This window comes from Tachypleus tridentatus, chromosome 8, assembly GCF_004210375.1.
Source record: "Tachypleus tridentatus isolate NWPU-2018 chromosome 8, ASM421037v1, whole genome shotgun sequence".
NCBI classification, from domain to species: Eukaryota; Metazoa; Arthropoda; class Merostomata; order Xiphosura; family Limulidae; genus Tachypleus; species Tachypleus tridentatus.
The window spans coordinates 64811963-64832012 of record NC_134832.1 but is presented as its reverse complement, the minus strand read 5'-3'; the positions used below and the strand labels follow the sequence as shown (position 1 = coordinate 64832012).

Here is a 20050-nt window from a genome sequence, read left to right as displayed (position 1 = left end):
GATGTGCAAAAAATTACATACTGTAATAACTCGAAAGGTCTACTGGAAAATATATATTTGTTAATAGAGTATCTTAATAACGAGTAGTTAAAACATTTAAATGCCTACTTACATAATTAGTTTGTTTACAAATGCATTTGAGTCTAAATTTTGAAATAACATAATAAATCAAGCCCTTATTAGTTATAACGTTTCTGTGTTACATGAGCTAAGATCTAATAACATTAATTACCAAACATTGTGGTAATTTAACTGTGTCTAATTCGTTTTGCTATGAAACATCTTAGCATGCCATATGAAAAGTTTTTAGACAGTGCACATCAAAAATAAAATAAAATAAAAAACTCATCGTCACTGACTTAAAATAATTTTTAAAAATGACTATACTATAATCAAACCGTAACTAAAATATGAGATGAATATTAAAAATACGTTTTTCGGTATAGCAATTTTTATCTTGAAACTGCTGAGATTACAATATAAAATACGTTTTTCCGTAAAAAGAGTTTAACTCATCATTCTAATAGAATGAGTAGTAAGGTACACTTGAGTTTGTTATGCTCGAACTTCAGTGTCTGGTGTGACTGCATTAGTCACTAAATATATAACCGCTTTCAAAAGTCTAAAAATTCCAAAAACATACTGTCATCGAGGTATCTACGCACCTTGGTATAACTAGTCATCACCATAATAGCAGTTCTATCTACAACTCTAACCATGTTATAGTAACCAGAGCCTTACTTACCCTTAAGAACCAAGCAGCTACTTAAGACCATGCGCTTTCAAGGGTATCAGCACGTGCGAAGATTGGACAAAATATGTTTTATAAATAGTAGCTTTGGTGTGTAATAAGATAGCAAAAACACAATAAAAGGAGCGAGAAAGAAACAAACAAAAGTGGGCATGTTATTTCTTTTACTTCTTTTATACACGAGATGGATAAGTGGGAGTGGGGGTGGTATCTCTTGAATAACTTCTGTATAGAGTTCTGCAAACCCTAAATTTGGTGAAGAGAGTACACAAGATACTTTCTCATGCAGGTAAAAGTGACGCTGTTCAGATATATAATTGTAAACGTTATTAAAAAAAAAGGTCTTATGTGTTTCTTGAGGAACACATTTCATTACTTGCCTTATGTAGACGAGGAAATGTTGGAAAAGGAATAGAGAAGGATATGGATTAATTATGGACTTAAAGAGATTATAGTTTCAGGCAATTCTTTAACACAGTATGTAGATAGAATAGTTCTTGGGGTAAATAGGGAGAAAAAATTAGGTTTTTTAAATTTGGGGCACAGATGGAAGTCATTTAACTGAGAGAGCAAAAGATATAATGAAGGTGGCTGACAACTTTGCAGTATTTGTTGTGTACGTAGGGACTAATGACATAGGGATGAGTAAGTCAAAGGAGCTAATTAATAAGTACAAGGGGTTGATAAAACATTTAAATACAAATACCTTAATTTGGTCACAACGGCTGAATGCTGGATTCAAATTAATATGTAACGATGAGCAGGTTAGCTGATTGGGCTTGTGGGATCAGTGAAAGGCGGGAACTTTTTCAATGGATGGTTTATTCTTAAGTAGAAAAGGGTCTGATATGTTTGCAAGGGATACTAATTCAGCTGTAAGGGAAGCTTCAAAACGGAACCAGATAGTAGTGAGAACAAAGATAAACTAGATGAAACAAAACTGAGATGTATAGGAAAGTTTAGCATGTGAAACCAGTTTAAAATTAGCTACAGTAATAGGCTTAATTGTTACCTTTGTACTGCTAAAAGTATAAGAAATAAAACAGATGACATTAGGGCATTGGTATAATGGGAATAATTGAAATATGGCTAGATGTAGATTATTTTGACAACAGAAATTTCTTTAAAATACATGGTTATAGATTATTTAATAATGATAGAGTTGTAAAGAGGGTGGAGACGTTGCTCCATATGTAAAGTGTGAGTTACATTCTGTTGACGTTGAGAATATAATGGAAGAGATTGAATCCATTTGGGTTTCTATTATTGGATGTAAAGGGAAAAGGTGCAAGTGATAATTCTGTATATAGAATAATTATATTTTGGTTACAAGTTTTAAAAAAGCAATATTTGAAGGGATACAACAAGCATGATCTGTTGTGACTGAACAGCTAGGTTATTTGGAGAAGCAAAGAAAATGTGGAACATTTGTAAAGGAATGTTTCTAAATATTCCAAACAAATATATTTCTTAAAAAAAAAACTAGTTGTAAGTAATAGGAAACCTGGTTGGCTTAGAAATAGTACAAAAGATAAAGTTAAATATAGCATGACAGATTTGAGACATTTAAATTGACGGGTATTATGGAACATTCGGAATATTATAGAAAATCGAGAAGACTGGTCAAACAGGAAATTAGGACATCAAAAAGGAAGTATGAAAATCCTTGGCTGAAAACAAACACTGACACTAAGGACCTTTTTAAAGTACACTAGAGATAAACAAAATGACAAATGAAGGCTTGTATCTGATGATTGTGAAATTGCTAGGTTATTAAATTCTTCTTTTTCTTCAGTTTTTATTAACGAAGACTTAGGTAGAATTCCACTTCTTGAACTATTGATAGATGGAAACAAAGTTGAACAAGACAATCGCATAAATTATGAGTTTGGTAAAATAAAATTGGGAAGTTTAAAGGCTTCTGGCCCAGATAATATTTCTATATTTCCCCAAGCATTTTACAGGCGGTCTAGGACAGAATAAGAGCCACTTGGTACAATGTTTTTGCAAGTCCTTGAATAACGGACAAGTATCAACATATTGGAAATTAGCTAATGGCACACCATTTCCAAGGGAGGTAATAGACGTTTTCCAAGCGATTATAGGCCACTATTGGTCTTACATCAGTTGTGGGAAAGTTTTTAGAAATTTTGATAAATTATACTTTACAAAGTCATTTAACGAAACTTAGAATTTGTTTTTGATAATCAATGTTGTTTGTCTTACAATTTTTTGACATTATTTAAAGTTACTGCTCATGTAGACAAGGTTACGGGTGTAGATTGATGTATCTAGACTTTTAGAAGGCATATGATAAGGTACCACATGAAAAGCCTGTAAAATATATCTGTGGGTGTTGTAAATAAGTTAACTATTTCGATAGTTATGAATTATGAATTATTTATGAATTAAATGCAGTCAAACTGGATTAATGTTGCATGGGATGTACCTCAGGGTTCACTCTTAGAACCATTGATCTTTTATTACCTTTGATTATTACCTTTAATGACATCATGAAGGAATTATCAATAAATTACTTAAATTTGCTGATGATTTCAAGGTCTTTGGTGTTGCTGGCTATGAAGAAGACGCTGTTGCTTTACAAAAGGATTTAGATTATTTAGTGAGTTGGGCAAATAAATGGCAAATGAGTTATAATTATGATAAATGCAGAATATTGCATGTGGGTTATCGTAATTTGAACTATTAGTATAATTTCGATGGGACACCTCTAAGAGTGTCATGAAAGAAGGGGATCTTGGTGTAATGATTAATCAGCCTCTGAAGCCATCAAAGCAATGTGCTGTTGCTAGTAGAAGGGCAAATATGATGATTTTTTTTACTATATGAAGAACATTGAATTGTTGAAAAAGGTTTATAAAAGAGTTACTAAAATGGTACCTGGGATGAAGGGGTTGTCATATGAGGAGAGATTAAGATCCTTAAAATTGTTTTCTCTCGGAAAAAGAAGAATTAGAAGGGATTTGATTGAAATATTTAAGATTGTAAAATTAATTGATCATGTTGATGCATCAACACTTTTAACACTTAAAAACGAGCATTATAGAACTAGAAGACACAAATAGACTTAGGCAAGGAAAAAGCCGTCTTCAGCTAAGAAAATTTTATTTTTGAAATAGCATGGTTAGTCTATGGAATGGGTTTTCTTTGGATGTTGTAGAGGCAGGAAATTTAAGTGGGTTTAAAAGAAAGCTCGACAGATATGAAAATGATAAGGACTGACATTAATTTTTTTTTATTTAATAGTTTTAGCTTGGCTTAGTAGGGACAGCCGAGATGTATCAGCAGGTCCATTGTTATTCTCAAACATTATGTTATGATAACTGGTTACAAAAACGAACTGATAGAATAAAATGTTGTAAACTTAGGTTATTTTGAGGTGGAAAGCTTATATGTTCTTTGAAAAAGTACTATATAGTCGTTGAATCCTAAATTACAGTTCTTGTGTATCAGTTTATTTTAGGCCTGATATGGCCAGGTGGTTAAGAGGCTTGACTCGTAATCTATTTATCGCGGGTTTGAATCCCGTCCTTTAAAACAGAGTAACTCTTTCAGCCATAGTGTCGTTTTATGTGACTGCCAATCTCACTATTCGTTGGTAATAGAGATGTCAAAGAGTTCGCAGGGGGTGATGATGACTAGCTGTCTTCCCTCTAGCATTTCACTACTAAAGTAGAGACGGCTAGAGCAGAACTGAGTGAAGCTCAAAATAAATCGAACAATGTTTTCTTACGCTTGTGATTATCATTCTAGATAAAAGCATAAAATACCGCTTATTTTCAACAAATAGCAAACTATATTCGTTTTTTAAACTGTTGGCACTTACTATAATAAAAGAAACGTAATTTTATTTGTCTTAAGAAAATTCTCTTCAAAAGATATTCAACATCATAGGCTCAAAGGAGTTATTCATCTGGAAAATAAATTTAAAGAAAAATTGGTCATAGTCGCTGGAATGGTTTTTCCAAATAAACGTATACATTTTAGTCTCGACGTTTCTAGAGAGCCTGGTGATAAGAAGTTTGATTGACATGCTGTTTTGAATTATGTTATTTATCGTGAACACTAAAAACACAGAAAAAAACAAAATATTTCGTTCGCAAAACGATAAGTACATTTAGAATGAAGAATCCAAGACTTGCATACAATACTGTACATATAAACTGATTTTATTTGGAATAAAATCACCAACACTTGCATACGATATCGTACGTACAACCTGATCTTATATGGAATGAAAGTACCAGTATTTGCCTTCGATATTGTATGCTGTATGTACCGTCTGATCTTGTGTTCATTTCAAAATACTCATTTTTTATGTAGTTTTTAATAATCAACACAGAAATTTTAAGAAAAGATAACCATGATAATATAATAGTTATGCATTTAAAGCTGTATGTTTAATTTATAAAATAGATAAAAATCAATTGAATCAACATTAATAGTTTGTATCTATTGAAACTTCACGTAAACATTTTAAATGAGAAAAACCTAAAAATACCGGTTTCATACATCTTGTACTCTATGACATTATTCTTAAAGTTAATACGGTTGTTGGATATTAAATATATTAAGTTAGTTTGAGTTTAAGCTGCTATGCTTTCCTCCGCTGGAACAGCGTAAGTCTTTACAACGTTTAAAATCAGGGGTTCAGTTTCCTTCGTTTGACACAGCAGATAGCTGGATGTGGTCTTGCTATACGAAAAACACACCTATAATGCTTATGTTTTAGTTTATATTTCCCAAAGTTTCAGTTTCATATGTATTCAAAGTTTGAGGAGCAATGCCTCTAAATGACTATTGCTATGATTCGTGAAACACACACACACATAAGTATGTATTTGACGCATCGATAAAAATAAACAAATAAATAAATAAATAATTATCAAGTCATAAATTATTTGAGGTTAGGTTTAACTGAAAATAGACCAATTATATAAAAACTAATTGGTAACAATATCAATTTGTATTTGAACTTTTTATTTTAATCCATATGTGGCAACTTATTTATATTTTAACTTATCTAGAACAAAAAGTGAAATCAGTATTCGAATTTTGGATATTGGTTTTGAAAGTGTACTTTAAAACGTTGTAAAATAGATCCTTTTTTTACGAGAGTGAAATAGTTCTGAGAGCACAAGAATACGAGATGTCTATTTTTGAATTCTGAAGCGTAACTTGACTTTAAGTTTAATTGGAGTTGTAATGGTTCTATATGTTTCTAAACATCTTGCGCCTATACTAGGTTTGTACAATTTGGTTTAGTAATAGATAATTGAAATTTTATTTAAAACATTACAAAAACAAAGTTTATGTCTTAATGTCACATTTGTTTGTTGCTTCAATGATTATCTGTCATTAATAGTTATTAAGTTTCAAACAACACAAATGTACAGATATTTTTACTTTAAAATACCTTTAAATTCATATATGAAACAGATTTTTGTTTTTAGTTTTTATCATAACAAAAGCCTCTATTAACCTAATAATATTTGAATTGTGCTATTAATGTAATTATAATGTAATAAAGGTCATTTACTATGAAAAACATTTTAAATAAAATATTCTTGAAAACTTATGTGTAAAAATGAGTATTTTTTAATGTTATCCTTTAGGTCTGTTATCACGAGATGGAGGTAAACCTTCTGAAAAACAAATCTAAAACCATCTTTTACCTTCGGCTACTTTCTTCTCTCATAGGAACAATTTGTGGTGCAAAACGATTTCTTTAAGAAATCGCCTGTCACTCTCTGTCAGTTAATAAATCCCAGATAGGGAGTAACGTACACATGATTTGATGTTATAGCATGTAATCATTGAAGCCAGATACTGGTTAAATTGGTAATCTATGGTACTCATTCATTTTGGATAACAATCATTTCATGATACCTCATTTATTTAATGTAACTAAAGAAAGACACGAACACCAAAGTTTAAAAATAAAAGTAAGAAGAAACGTGTGTAAGAAAACTCTAATTATACTAATTATTTATTCGTCATTTTTTTCAGATAAATAATAATACACTGTTATTTATTATGATATAACGTTTTATTGTAGTGACTTGAGTAAGCAGATATTTATTTCAGTAAATATGCTGTTAGGTAATAGTTTTACGTAGAGAAAACATTTATAATACTTATTATTTTAAGCTAACTCTGTCTTGTGAATGACATTTCTCCAGTCTAGTTTGAAATAGTCAAGTATAAAGCAACACTGTAACAAAGTGAGAGTTTTCAGTTAAACAAAATGTCACAACATAACACTTGAAAAGTTCCCTATGCAAATGCTAAAATCCGTCGCTCAGTTCCTCGTGACAGTTACAGCACGTATATGTACACACACACACACACACATATTCTATTATGTAAGAAACTAAACAAATAAGCCACTTGTAAAAACATACAAACATTTTTATATTAATTCTCACCATATATATATATATACGTACTCACAAATGTTCTTAACTCAGTATCTGCCCCTCTTCAATAATTTTATGAGAGCATCTTGTTATATATATAATAATTTACCCATGGTCTTCTCAAACGACATGGAACGTTTATTTACAGGGCGAGAATATGGTGAGAGATTAATCTTCACGTATTACGAACGCGTGGAACACATGTATGTCTGCCAAGATAGAAGCAATTAGTTACAACCAGCACTATTAATCTTTATTACTGTTTCCTAAACGATCAGCTGTTTTCAGAATGAACATTCGACCTAGAACGAGAGTAGCTTCTACTTGCTACTTTGAGCTTCAAAAAGCTTTGCTACTCCTTGCATTGAACATGACATTATTTTTATATCCTAAATCCTGGTTGCTTCAATAACCGTGATATGGGCTATGCGATAATTAGATAACAGGAATATTAATTATAATATGTACTTTATAAGCAGGCAGACGACAGTAGTTATGACATATCTGATCTTATTCTTCAATGCACATTGTATGTGAGTAACTGTCTTCTTTTATTACGTCAATCACACCGGTAAACTTCTACGTTTCGTATATGTATATTATCTACTAGCCTTGAAGTGTGCACTGTGGCGTCTCAAGCACTTGGATGTAAAGGAAAATGCGATTGATTTCAGTTTTTATTATTACGTTTTGCATGATCATAATAGTTTGGAATAATCGATTGCCGAGTCACGTGTGGGTTTCGTGACTTTTCAACGTGTATTTCTCATTTTTAGTTTCGAAACTTCCCAGAATATTATTTATTTTTACAGCATAGCCACACTAGGCTATTTGTTGTGTCCACTGTGAGGAATCGATCCTCGGATTTTAGTGTTGTATGTTCATAAACTTATTGCTGTCTCATGGGATATGCCTAGTTAATAAAACATATTCTATCTTTGAAACTATAAAATAAACATAAAGCAAACCAATTGAAAAGTTTTATAAAGAGAATACAACGTTATAAGCATTTTTTTTCCAAGCACGAATAATAAGAACGGTCTAATCTTAATTGTTTTCTGATAATCTAATCTAGTTTTTAAAGTTTTGGGTGTATGAACAATATTCGCGTATTTACAGTTTATAAAGGAGGTACTACAGATACCATTCTTTGAAGGTTCTTGAAAATTTAATCTTCGGGTGACGTAAATGTGTATATGAAATATACGAAAACAAGCTTTATGGAAACTACTAGTGAGAGATTTCGAAACATCTTGAACTAAAGGTAAAATAGTCACTTGATATTTAGGCAACTAAAATTAAAACTGTCCTGCCGTTTCTAAATAACTTCCCGTATTTAAATTTGTTTACAAATCAAAAATATATACATTTTCATGGAAAGTATTTTTATTAAATTCACTAGTTTTTGCTCTATTGCATCTAGTGAAGTACATGGCTTAACGTCATTTTCTCTTTTTTCTTTTGAAGAGTTTTTATCACACAAACATCACGAGTCTGAGAATAAAAGGATTAAAACTATAGGTATTTACAAGAATGCGTGGGATGCTGGTAAATATATAATTTAAAGTGGCCATTTTTAACTTAAGTAAATCACTCTGTTCTTAGGTTAGCGGATATGTGTGATCTGCTGAATGAATGTATTGAAACTCAAATTTCAGCATCATAAGTATTCAAACGTACCAATAAGTCATTAGGGGTGGGAGCAATATCCTAGTAAGTGATTATAGTAACCTATGAATGAGTAACCTATAGTAACCTAGATGAGCGTGTGTTTTAGGTCAGCTGCCTTTCCTCTAGTCAATTGCTTCAAAATTAAAGTCAAACAGCCAAGACGGCCTTCGCCTAACTTTGAACGAAATTCAATGACACATTGTTTCTGGTATGAGATATTTGACAACGCCGTAAATTTATGAATTGGTGTAGCTAATAGAGGTAACTGTTACTCAGATAGATACAATAAGTAACCTTTTTTCATTATTGTTTAATATTATGTATTTATGTTTTATTTTTATTACTAAATTTAGGTACACCACGATGTCTAACATCGTTTTTTTTATGATCTTGTGGATATTCATTCAAGATATATGTCAAAACATCTTCTTATAAATTTGGATTGAAATAAAATAATGTAAAAAAGAGGACATTTTATTAAAAACTAAGTCTAACTAGTTCACTTAACCATTGTTTCGAAATGTAAGTTTAATGATCTATACTTTAATAAGAGTCGTTTTTGAGAATTGAATATTTTGCTTATATTTTTCACTTTGGTAAGTAATAAACAGCTACATAATTTTGAAATTATATTAATTTATATTTTACTTATTCTATTTTGGATATTTCACTGTACAATATGTGTACAGCACAAGATATGTGCAGTTATATGTTCAGCTCTATAGATATTTTATGATATCTAATGCAATTTCCATAGACCAAGTGTAAGGCCCGGTATGACCAGGTGGTTAGGGAGCTAGAATCGTAATCTGAGGGTCCCTGGCTCAAATCCCCGTGACACCAAACATGTTTTCCCTTCAGCCGTAGGGGCGTTATAATGTGACGGTCAATCTCACTATTCGTTGGTAAAAGAGTAACCCAAGAGTTGGCGGCCGGTGGTGATGACTAGCTGTCTTCTCTCTAGTCTTACACTACTAAATTACGGACGGCTAGCGCAGACAGCCCTCATATAGCTTTGCGCGAAATTCAAAAACAAATAAACAAACTAAGCGTAAATTCCATACCGATACACTCGGGTGAACTGGGAACAAGATGTAAGTATTGGTAATCTTGTATTTCTAATTTTCTATTCAACGAACATAGTGTATGTGATTTAACATAGCTTACGCCAGTATCCACTATTAAATGACTTCATCAAGTAACGTTCACTTTATAAGCCGACTAAATTTGTTTTATCAAAGTACAAAAACAACAACCTTTTGTTTCAGTGAAGACTCATTGATTCATCAGTTGTTTAATTATTGTATAATATACTAGGATAACATCAGCTTGTTATTATACGACGTGTACTTATACAAATATATTTTTCGTCCCTGTTCCTGGTTGTGATATACGTTATAAATAAAACGCTAGAAATCCAATTTCTAGCGGTGTGAGTCCGCAGACATACCGTTTTGCCATTGGAGGCAGTTAGTTAACTGTAGTGTTTTGCTTAAAAAATACTAATCGTAAATGGTTTAAAAACTAATGAATCGTTTGTTCTCTTCAAAAAATTTATTTTCAGGATTTTAGTAAACTTCCATGAACTAGATAAATGTTTGAAAAGTTTGCGATGTTTAACGTTAAATGTTTCTTTTGTTTTTATTTATTAACACCTTATTACAAGCAAAAGGTTTAATGTCACTAGTTCTACAAACGAGATTAGCCTGAAATTATTTTCAAACGTTTCTTTATAATAAATTAATTTGCTTTAGTTTTACTTTTTCATCACAGAACAATTTGTAATTTTAAAGAATGTTATGAAGTACATTTTTAAGCTATGATTTTATTTTTAAATTATATTGTGAAGTATCTACTTATATCTTCCTTCGTAAAATTGAAATTACACAGGTGTTTTTTACGGTTTGTTAACGGCAGACGACACCTAAAACACGATGACACGTGTAGCAGAACAATATTCAATATGTAAATAAGTTTACACTTTGCATACATGTTGGTAAAACTAGGCAGAGTAACAGGTAGCATGATACTTCGACTGTATAATAACATATATACTATACGAGTTCAGAGTAAGGTTGCAATACATTCATATACATACTAGGAAAGAAAAAAATACGGTATAATTAAGGAAAAATTTTATTATTAGTTACAGCCAACAGGATGTTATTCCTAATACTACAATAATACTGTGTAAAGACGTCTGCAAAATTAAGATTCAGTTCTTTCATCTCCAATGTACCTTTAAGTATCCATAAAGTTATATGTATGCTTGTGTTAATTGTGTTGAACAAAAAAATAGTATTAGTGATCCTAAACAACTGAATTTTCTGTTTGTATGAACATTTGATCTCCGATCATTTTTTGATAATTATTACTAGTAATTTTGAAATACAACTTGGCAACCAAAATATATATACAAAGGAAAGAGATAATACATATAACATTTAATAAAAGTAAAAATAACAAAAAATGTAAGAACTGTCTTAAGTAAGTGTCTGGAAAGTAATTAATCTAATACACTAATAGGGATATATCAAAATCAATAGCGTGTTATTTTTGTGTTTTTTATCTATGTCCGTTTGTTTATCTTGTCCATAACACATATAGAATAAAAAAGCTCTGAATTGAGGTTCTTAGAAGTTAAAGCATTGCATAACTCACATGATTTCTGATGTATCAAATTACTCAACCAATGATTTATCATAATTAATCTTCTATAGATACTAATTAATCCATCGATACGTATTGTAACAAGAAAACTTGTAGGTATTGTAGGATAGATATGAGCATCAATTTCATGTTGTTTAAGCTTTATGTTCTATTTATCTTCAGAAAAGTAGGAAGTATAATGCGGTTAATTGAATAACAATTATCTTAATATTCTTGTCTACAGATATATTAATATTTCCATGTTGTATCCTTGAAAAACAACAACAACATACATCAAAAGCATCGTGCAATCGAAAAAAGTTCGACGAATATATCGATATTTATGTTTTTATATGCAATATATCTTATAAAACTTATTCTACATTTTTAAACAGTAGAAAAGATGTTTTATATAGTTAACTGTTAGAAAGAAACAACTTTTAATTCCTGAGAATAATATAATTGCTTTGTAATATTAATATTTTACCTTGTTTAGGATTGTAGCGAAATTACGTCCGTTCTAAACCGCGTCGTAGCGCCTCATAGAACGTATCTGAGTTGTTGATGCTGTTTTTTTTTAGTATAAACTTTTAGCTCATAGCTCTGTCATCTTTGGATCAATTTGAGATCTAATTACAATTTTGAACTTAGAAGGTCACACCTTTCGATTAATGTATTTGGCCACGCCATAGCTCGCAGTGATTAATTTACTTTAATCCTGCTTAAAAGAATTTCAGTTTGAGGATAGGCTGGTAGAGATCCTGATGAGTAACATTACTGAATCGAGTATACTCACGTCCCACACTTGGTACTGCTGGCGCACAAAAATATGGCTAATAAAGAGATATCATAGATTAAATTACTCTAATATTTCGAAAAGAATTTCAAGTAGAGCAGCTACTGAAGATTTCCTCTCGTTTGCAATTCATCTTTATTTTTCTGGATCAGGGATCGAAACTGTAAATTGCAATTTTAAATATAACAAAGAAAACAAAATACAAAATAAACAAAAATACAAACACGTTAAATGTGCAAGATCTGAATATTAATTTAGCAATGACTATGTACTTTATTTTAAACAATGTTTTCATGAGGTGATAAAGTAATTATAATATTTTGCTAAAAATTTTCAAATCAGACATCTTTTCACTTTGCAAATATTTTGAAGATTTGTCAAAAAAAAAACACGGTCAATGGAACAAGCTTTTGGGTGAATGGGTGGGTTTATATATAGCAGAGCCACATCGGGTTATCTGCTGACTCCACTGGCTCAGATGAGACTGAAGAAGAAACACGAATGTGTCGAAACTAGTTTTATAAGTTCAAGAATTCTAACAGTTTGTTCCATCCACTATGCTGTTTTCACTAATTTTTAAACTGTTACTTACAATATTGTAGGTGTTATTACTATTATGCAAATATAGTTATATATTGCTAATAATTGGTCTCAGAACCAATCAGTTATCTTTTATCAAGATGACTTTCCTCTTTTAACCGAATAGCATAGTTAAGCTCCCTGCTAGTACAGCGGTAAGTCTACGGACTTACAACGCTAAAATCAGGGGTGTGATTCCACTTGCTGGGCTCAGCAGATAGCCCGATGTGGCTTTGCTGTAAAGAAAAACACACGCACACACAGACATCGTTAAAGAATCAGAAAATAATGTGACAATAATACTTTTGGATATAATCCATTCGACTAATTTTTCATTATTCATACTGATCAAAAGTAGTTTTAATAGTATAAAACATTTTTAATGGTTCACTTATTATCTATGTTAAATGTTAGGGTTAACATTTAAACAGCACAAACGCAGATACTCAGTGCTAAGGTACGAAAACTTGATTTTCATATTCTGTGAATATTGTTTTATTATTATTACTGACGGCAATAAAAGTTATAACATATCAAACACTTTGTTCAAATTGTAAATGCTCTTTCAGTGATATTTATAAATGATGACTTTTACACATGTTCAAACAAGCGTGAATCAGTATAGAATAGTGTTCATTTGTATTTGTTTTTCTATTTGTAATAAATAATGTATTTATAAAGTTACATTCCATGAAAACCACTCTATTTTCTATGATATCCATAAATTAACTGAGCTTCTTCTGGTTTAAAAACTTTCAATTTTTAGAGACATACGAAAAGTTATAACTGTGACTGCGAATGAGATTCACTCAATTTTTATCACATCTGTAAAAAAATCTATCTTATAGATAGATATATATAAGCTATGCCTGGATGGTAACGTTATAACATGAGTTTGCAGGCACAATGGTTTTGAGTATCGTTAAACTTAAAATTTAAAAGAGGGCTCTATGTGAAAACGTTTTATAGGCGTTTGAATACAGTATATAATAACTATGTTGAACAATGCATAACTATGAAAAATAAGGGAAGTGTTTTATGTATCAACGAAAGTAAGTATGTTTGAAAAAATTATAGTGCGTTTATACTTTAGAAACGAGTATTATCTCTAGCTTGTATAACGTATATTTTGTGAATTAGTAGTATGGGAATAAAATATTTCTTGCTAAGTAAGAATTATGGATATGAAACTTTAAGCACATTTTGAAAATTGTTTCGTATGGTATGTTACGTATTATAATTTATCTCTGACGAGTCTACGATTTTTATGCTACGTACGTTACGTATTCCGATTTGAAATAGCCGGAAATTTGTATGTTAATATGTATCAAACTTACGATATTTGCCAACAACATTGACACATACAATTTATAATAACAATTATTATAAATAGTTATTAGAAATATTGGTTTCTATACAAAATTTTTACAAAATCACAAACAATATTTAGTTCTCTATCTGGTGTGAAAGTGAATACTTGATCGACGTCTCGGTCCACGAGGCGCAAATTACTTTTATGTTGTTACACTTCACTTGACGGTAATGATAGTTAGCTCTCGATATATTCTGCACACGAGAGTTTTCTATTGTAAAGGACAATTATTGTAATTCTCATTATATGTTTTATTTGATTTTTGGTTTGAATTTCGCGCGAAGGTACACGATGGTTAACTGCGCTAGCTGTCTCTAATTTAGCAGTGTAAGACTAGAGGGAAGGCAACTAGTCATCACCCCCTACCGCCAACTCTTGGGCCAGTCTTTTACCAACGAATAGTGGAATTTACCATCACGTTATAACGCCCCTACCCCCGGCTGAAAGGGCGAGTATGTTCGGTGTGACGGGGAATCGAACAAAACGAAACGAACTCAGCAGGGATTTAGTTTAGAGAGAGAAATCTGATGAATTCTCTCTCCAACAGGGGTGGTCAACTACGTTGTAGTTCCTCTTCGTCCCCGCTTATGAAATATTATTTACTTTTACGTGGGAGTTTTTCTGTATTTTTATTTGTGTTGTTTAAGGTGATGAATTGAGGTGAGGGGTGAGAAAGGAGAACGAGATAAAGGCGGCACAAGGGAAGAAGGCCACGCCGGAGCCCGTAGTCCGAACAGTCGATGAGAGGAAACGAAACATCAACTCAAACGGTACGATTCGGGGCCGGGCAAGGATATTGCCTCGGCTAGGATCTAAAGATCCAATGCCTGTGATTTGGATGGGGGAAAAGGGAGACACCCCGAACCCGCCACCCTCGGATTACGAGTCGAGTGCTTTAACAACCTAGCCATGCTGGTCAGTTGTTTTGTGACTAATTAATATATTTATAACATGAAAGTAACTTTAAGCGATATGTGAGTTAAATGGTTATATCAGAAACTAGATAATCCTCGATTTATATCTAGTGAGAAGAAAGTGGTCAACCAGCACCTGGCGATTGCAAAATTGCCACGATTATTATATCCTCACAGATGAAAGTGCGGAATGTTTTAGCACCATATCGTGACTCGAACTTTGAGCCTTGTAATCCAAACAATAGCAGACTGCTCACGAAGTAACGCCGAGCTCTTTTTAACCACACATGTAGTTCTTCTTTAGTCTCTAGTTTTTTAAAACATTAAGTAACTTTGTACATATTTCTCAGAATCATTATTAAGCTTTACAGATGTGGTTACATTTCATTTTATATTATTTTATCTCTGAAATTTAAGGATAAAATGCTATTACCATCTGTGGTATTTATAACTAAGTTAAACCTAACTGTACATTATAAGCTTGCGTAATGTTAATAAAGACATTATATGTTTAGCAGCGCTGACGACTTATCTACAGAATTATAAATAAATATGGCAGCATGGTTTTGATTCAAGCCACATCACATGTTAATTTTCAAAGCATTATTAATTTTCTGAATTTGTTAATAGCTCAAAATAACTTTCATGGCTTTGAAATAAAAGAAATAAGTGTAAAGCTATGATTAACATACTAAAAAGGTATTCCTACACTATCACGTGATCTGATATTGCGAAAAAAATGTAAAAAAAGAGCCAGGCAAATTACTTTGTATAATATTATTATATTAGAATCCAATTAAATGACCTCAAAGAAGTATCTTTACTATGATTAGTAATGATTTAGGCGCATAAATCTGTTTCAAAAGTAATTACGACATTGTAATAACAGTACTGGGATCAGAATGGCACTATGTGGTTCCTTGACACATGAGTTCTGACGAATTGATCGTCACAACGAGTATTCTAATTAGTTTAAAATAATAGACATAAGTCTTATTTAATCATTATGTTATACGTTAAAGTTGTGGTGTAGGTGAAAACACGTAAAGAGAAAAAGATTCAGTTTGAATTACGTGATATGTTCAAAATTTCACATCGATTCATAAAACTGCTTAATCGGGCACTAAATTTTAACTCTTATTGTGTTACAAATCGAATGACATTTTCGTGGAAAAGAACATGTGTACTAACAAACATAAAATTCCAGCTTGTCACTTTGGTTTTAGTTGCTTTTTTATTATATCGTATTGAACATATACTTACGTGTGTGAGAAGAAATCTTTATTTAAAACGATATGGGCAGCAAAAAGCTTATGAGAGAAAATACAAACACACAGGGTCGAAGAATGCTGCTGGAATATACAAAACCATAACGTACAACAAAAATAGATAGAAAACAAAAAACGATAGAGCGATGGTAGTGAGAAAATATACGTCGTTTTTCTTTCCTTTCTGGTCGTTGAATGTTGTTATAACGTCGACTGCAGGACATGCCGAAGATGCATCGCTGGTATGCGTTACCGTGCAAGCAACTATTTTGGCGACTACAACTGGAGCTCCGTTCAGGTTTCGCAGTCTTCACATTGTCAAAGTAGACGTTGGTTTGTATGACATCAGAGGCAGTTAGATCCCGTAATTTGTCCGTTTTGAAGTGGCCTCCAATAACTGTCATGGGTCGGCGTTAGCGATATTGGAAGAACCCATCATTCATGGCGAACTCTATGGGGTTCTTGAGAGTCTCCAGTAGAAAATGAACCTGCGCTGTCAAACAGTTCATCGACTTTTCCCGCTTTCGAGAGGTAACGACACCAGTAGGCAATAACGACGTACTTAAACCTAGTGATAGACGACATTTATGGCTGGTTAGAGCATTGTCTATCTTATCAGGTGGCTATCACTCTACGACAGTGTTTAATTAGGTTGAAGCTTTCACTTTTTTAAAAACACTTCTCTTTTCTTAACCAGGCCCGGATAATTGAACTTATACTGATATTATATACCTTTTAAAATATAGGACACAGAAAATTAATAAGAAAAACACGAAATACAAGCAGGTAAGGCTTTGATAAACTTTCAAAATACGCAAATAAAATTAAAATACAAAATGCCTTTTTCTACAAAATGTTTATCATTTAAATTCATATTATATTATCGTAGTTTGCTCCATGATAGTATTAGAATGTTAGCATAGTGACAAAACCAAAACTTAAGAATAGCTGAAACAAATTAAAAAAAAAAGGGTTTGAAAGTACACATAGTGCTCATAATAATTCATTTTTCTGCACATAGCGTGTATCACGTGAATTTTATTTGATTATGTTATAATAAAGTGAACTGTGGTATAAGAAAACAGTAAAATTGCTATTTATTGTACATAGGTAGCTATGATATCCTTAATACACATTCTGCAAATATACTCTAACCTATTCAGTATGTTCGTATGTATAAGTAATAGCGTTTTTACAGGAAAACTGATAAAATTGTTTGTGTATAACGAATGATCTTATTCGGTTTATAAAAAATAAAATGATTCATCTTAGTTTGTAGAATTATACATCTAAAAAGATAAAAGAAATTTAAAATTCATTGCCCAAAAATATTTGACATATTTGAAAGAAATTCATTTCATACGTCGTCTTATAAAATAGAATTAAAATTTTGATATTTTGTAAATAATGTAATTGCTACTGATAATTTAAAGAAATTATTGAGAAAAATGTGCCAAATGTAACTGCTTTGTGAAGTAAACATTTTATTTTTACTGCTTCGTCTACATATCTCGAACTTACAACGTGGAACATAAGAATATATTTTCAATTCTTATTTCTATAGTTTCGGTCAAAGATTTGAGTGGGGTAAAGCTTTTCCTTGATAAATCATAATATATAAAAAACGTGGAAAATAAATGTATATATTTATTCCAGAGTTAATTTGTATTTTATTTTAAATCATTGTCGTTTAGTTAAATATATTGAACGTTCCACATTTAAATTGAAGTTAGTTCATAAAGTTTTTCGTTATTGCGGTATCTATTGTTAAAATATTTTACTATTGGATCTTATTTCTCCAATAACCTTAAATTCTTCACCTAAATAAACATGGCTATTAATGCTTTTTGTTAAAACAAAGCGGTAATGTTCCACACGGTTATTTGGTGAAATATAAATAACCTTAGCGGTTATTCAGCTGTTTAGGGACTAATGTAACATGCCTACGGGTGACAGCTAAAAAGGGAATGAAAAGCCGTCATCTTGTAACTATTGGCTTTTGGCTGGACGCCAGGAACCCATCTTTCAAGCTTTGTGCATGTTAGTATCACACTGATATAGAAAACTTGCTAGTAATACACCCAAGGCAAATATGCGGCAACTTATACGTAAATAGGAAGTTAAACTAGAACAACGTTTATGAAGTGAACACAAGTTTGAGTTGGTTTATTTATTACCAATTAGTATTGATTCATATGTGTCATAAGGTCAAGTAAAGGTAATTTGAATACCATCTGATTTATTGACTTCCTGTTAAGCAGCATCTTAAATGTATATTATATGAGTTGGTCTTCTTTTTATTCTTTTGTGCATTTTGAATTTTGTGCAAAGCTATACGAGGGCTATCTGCACTAGCTGTCCCTAATTTAGTAGTGTAAGACTAGGCAGCTAGTCATTACCACCCACCGCTAACTTTGAGCTTCTGTTTCACAAATGAATAGGGGGATTGATCGACACTTATAACGCCCCCACAGCTAAAAGGGCGAACATGTTTGATGCGAGGGAGATTCGAAACCGCGACCCTCAGATTACGAGTCGAGCGTCTTTATCACTTGGCTCTGCCGGGCCTCTTTTGTTTGTAATTAAAATATAAATTGCATCTGTTGCAGCTATAATATTTGTTGTTTCAGTTACAAATGTACCTCTTATTAAATCTCAGCTTTCCTCATGAGCTACGAAAGCACTTGCGAAAGGAGATTCCGACTGAATAATTTCAACGCTCATTTGGAAATTGTGAAAGTAATATATCAGTCCAATTAAAATACAACATAATCTATATTCAACTACGTCAAACATCATCAGTGTAGCACTAAAATAGTTGCACATGCAGAAGGTCTGTAAAATCACACACACACACACACCACACAGCAACAGGATTAATTATAAAATAATGAAACTATTGGGGTATCTATACAAAGACATCGAATAATACTAAACATGCTAACAATGAAAAGTAAGCGTGTAGCTAAATTGTCAAGAGAATCAGTGGAGATGATTCGTTGGTACAAAAGTAGCCCAAGAGTTCGCGGTGGGTGGTAATGACTAGCTGCCTTCCCTCTAGTCTTACACTGCTAAATTAGGGACGGCTAGCGCAGCCCTCGAGTAGCTTTGCGCGAAATTCAAAAAACAAACAAACAGGGGTAAAACTAGAAATGTACCCCCGCTTTGCGCGACATTTATTTCGCTAGCTTCATGATGATTGTGGGACGGCATATGTGTCCGTTTCTAACCGTCCACTGGTTACGAGCCGTTTGTACGGATAATTATACTACGCGCAGTATCAAACATCACTTTCGTTCGGCGTCTGCCTCACGTGCTAAGACTTGAAACAAATGCCAAACTTGAGTCGTTCGTCCAATTGCTTATCCATTTAAACTCGAGCTTTGGGGTATCTACTTGTTATCCACTATCTGATGTTCTGCCTCTTTTTCATAACAACTTTTAACGTCATATCGTTGTTTGATATATATACATATATACGAGTTACAGGAAGTTCGGACATGATAAGTGGTTTTATTGCGCTGGAAAATACTAAAACATCGAAAGAATAAATTGATTACGCTGTACAGAGAATTTATAGGCATTTAAATATGATAAGTTACTGCTGCAG

At 32.1% G+C, this 20050-nt stretch overlaps 1 protein-coding gene across 5 annotated transcripts in view; it reads left to right on the top strand.

The window, feature by feature from the left end:
• LOC143222543 (protein amalgam-like) overlaps nt 1-20050 on the top strand; it is a 313846-nt gene that overhangs the window by 118533 nt on the left and 175263 nt on the right. Inside the window, exon 1 of one of the 5 annotated variants that reach the window (XM_076449170.1) lies at nt 16756-16971. The exons of the other annotated variants lie outside the window; for them this stretch is intronic. Within the exon in view, the coding sequence (XP_076305285.1) occupies nt 16923-16971 (49 nt within the window). The 5' untranslated portion in view covers nt 16756-16922. Of the gene's footprint in view, nt 1-16755; nt 16972-20050 lie in introns of those variants that run through there. 5 annotated transcript variants of the gene reach the window in all.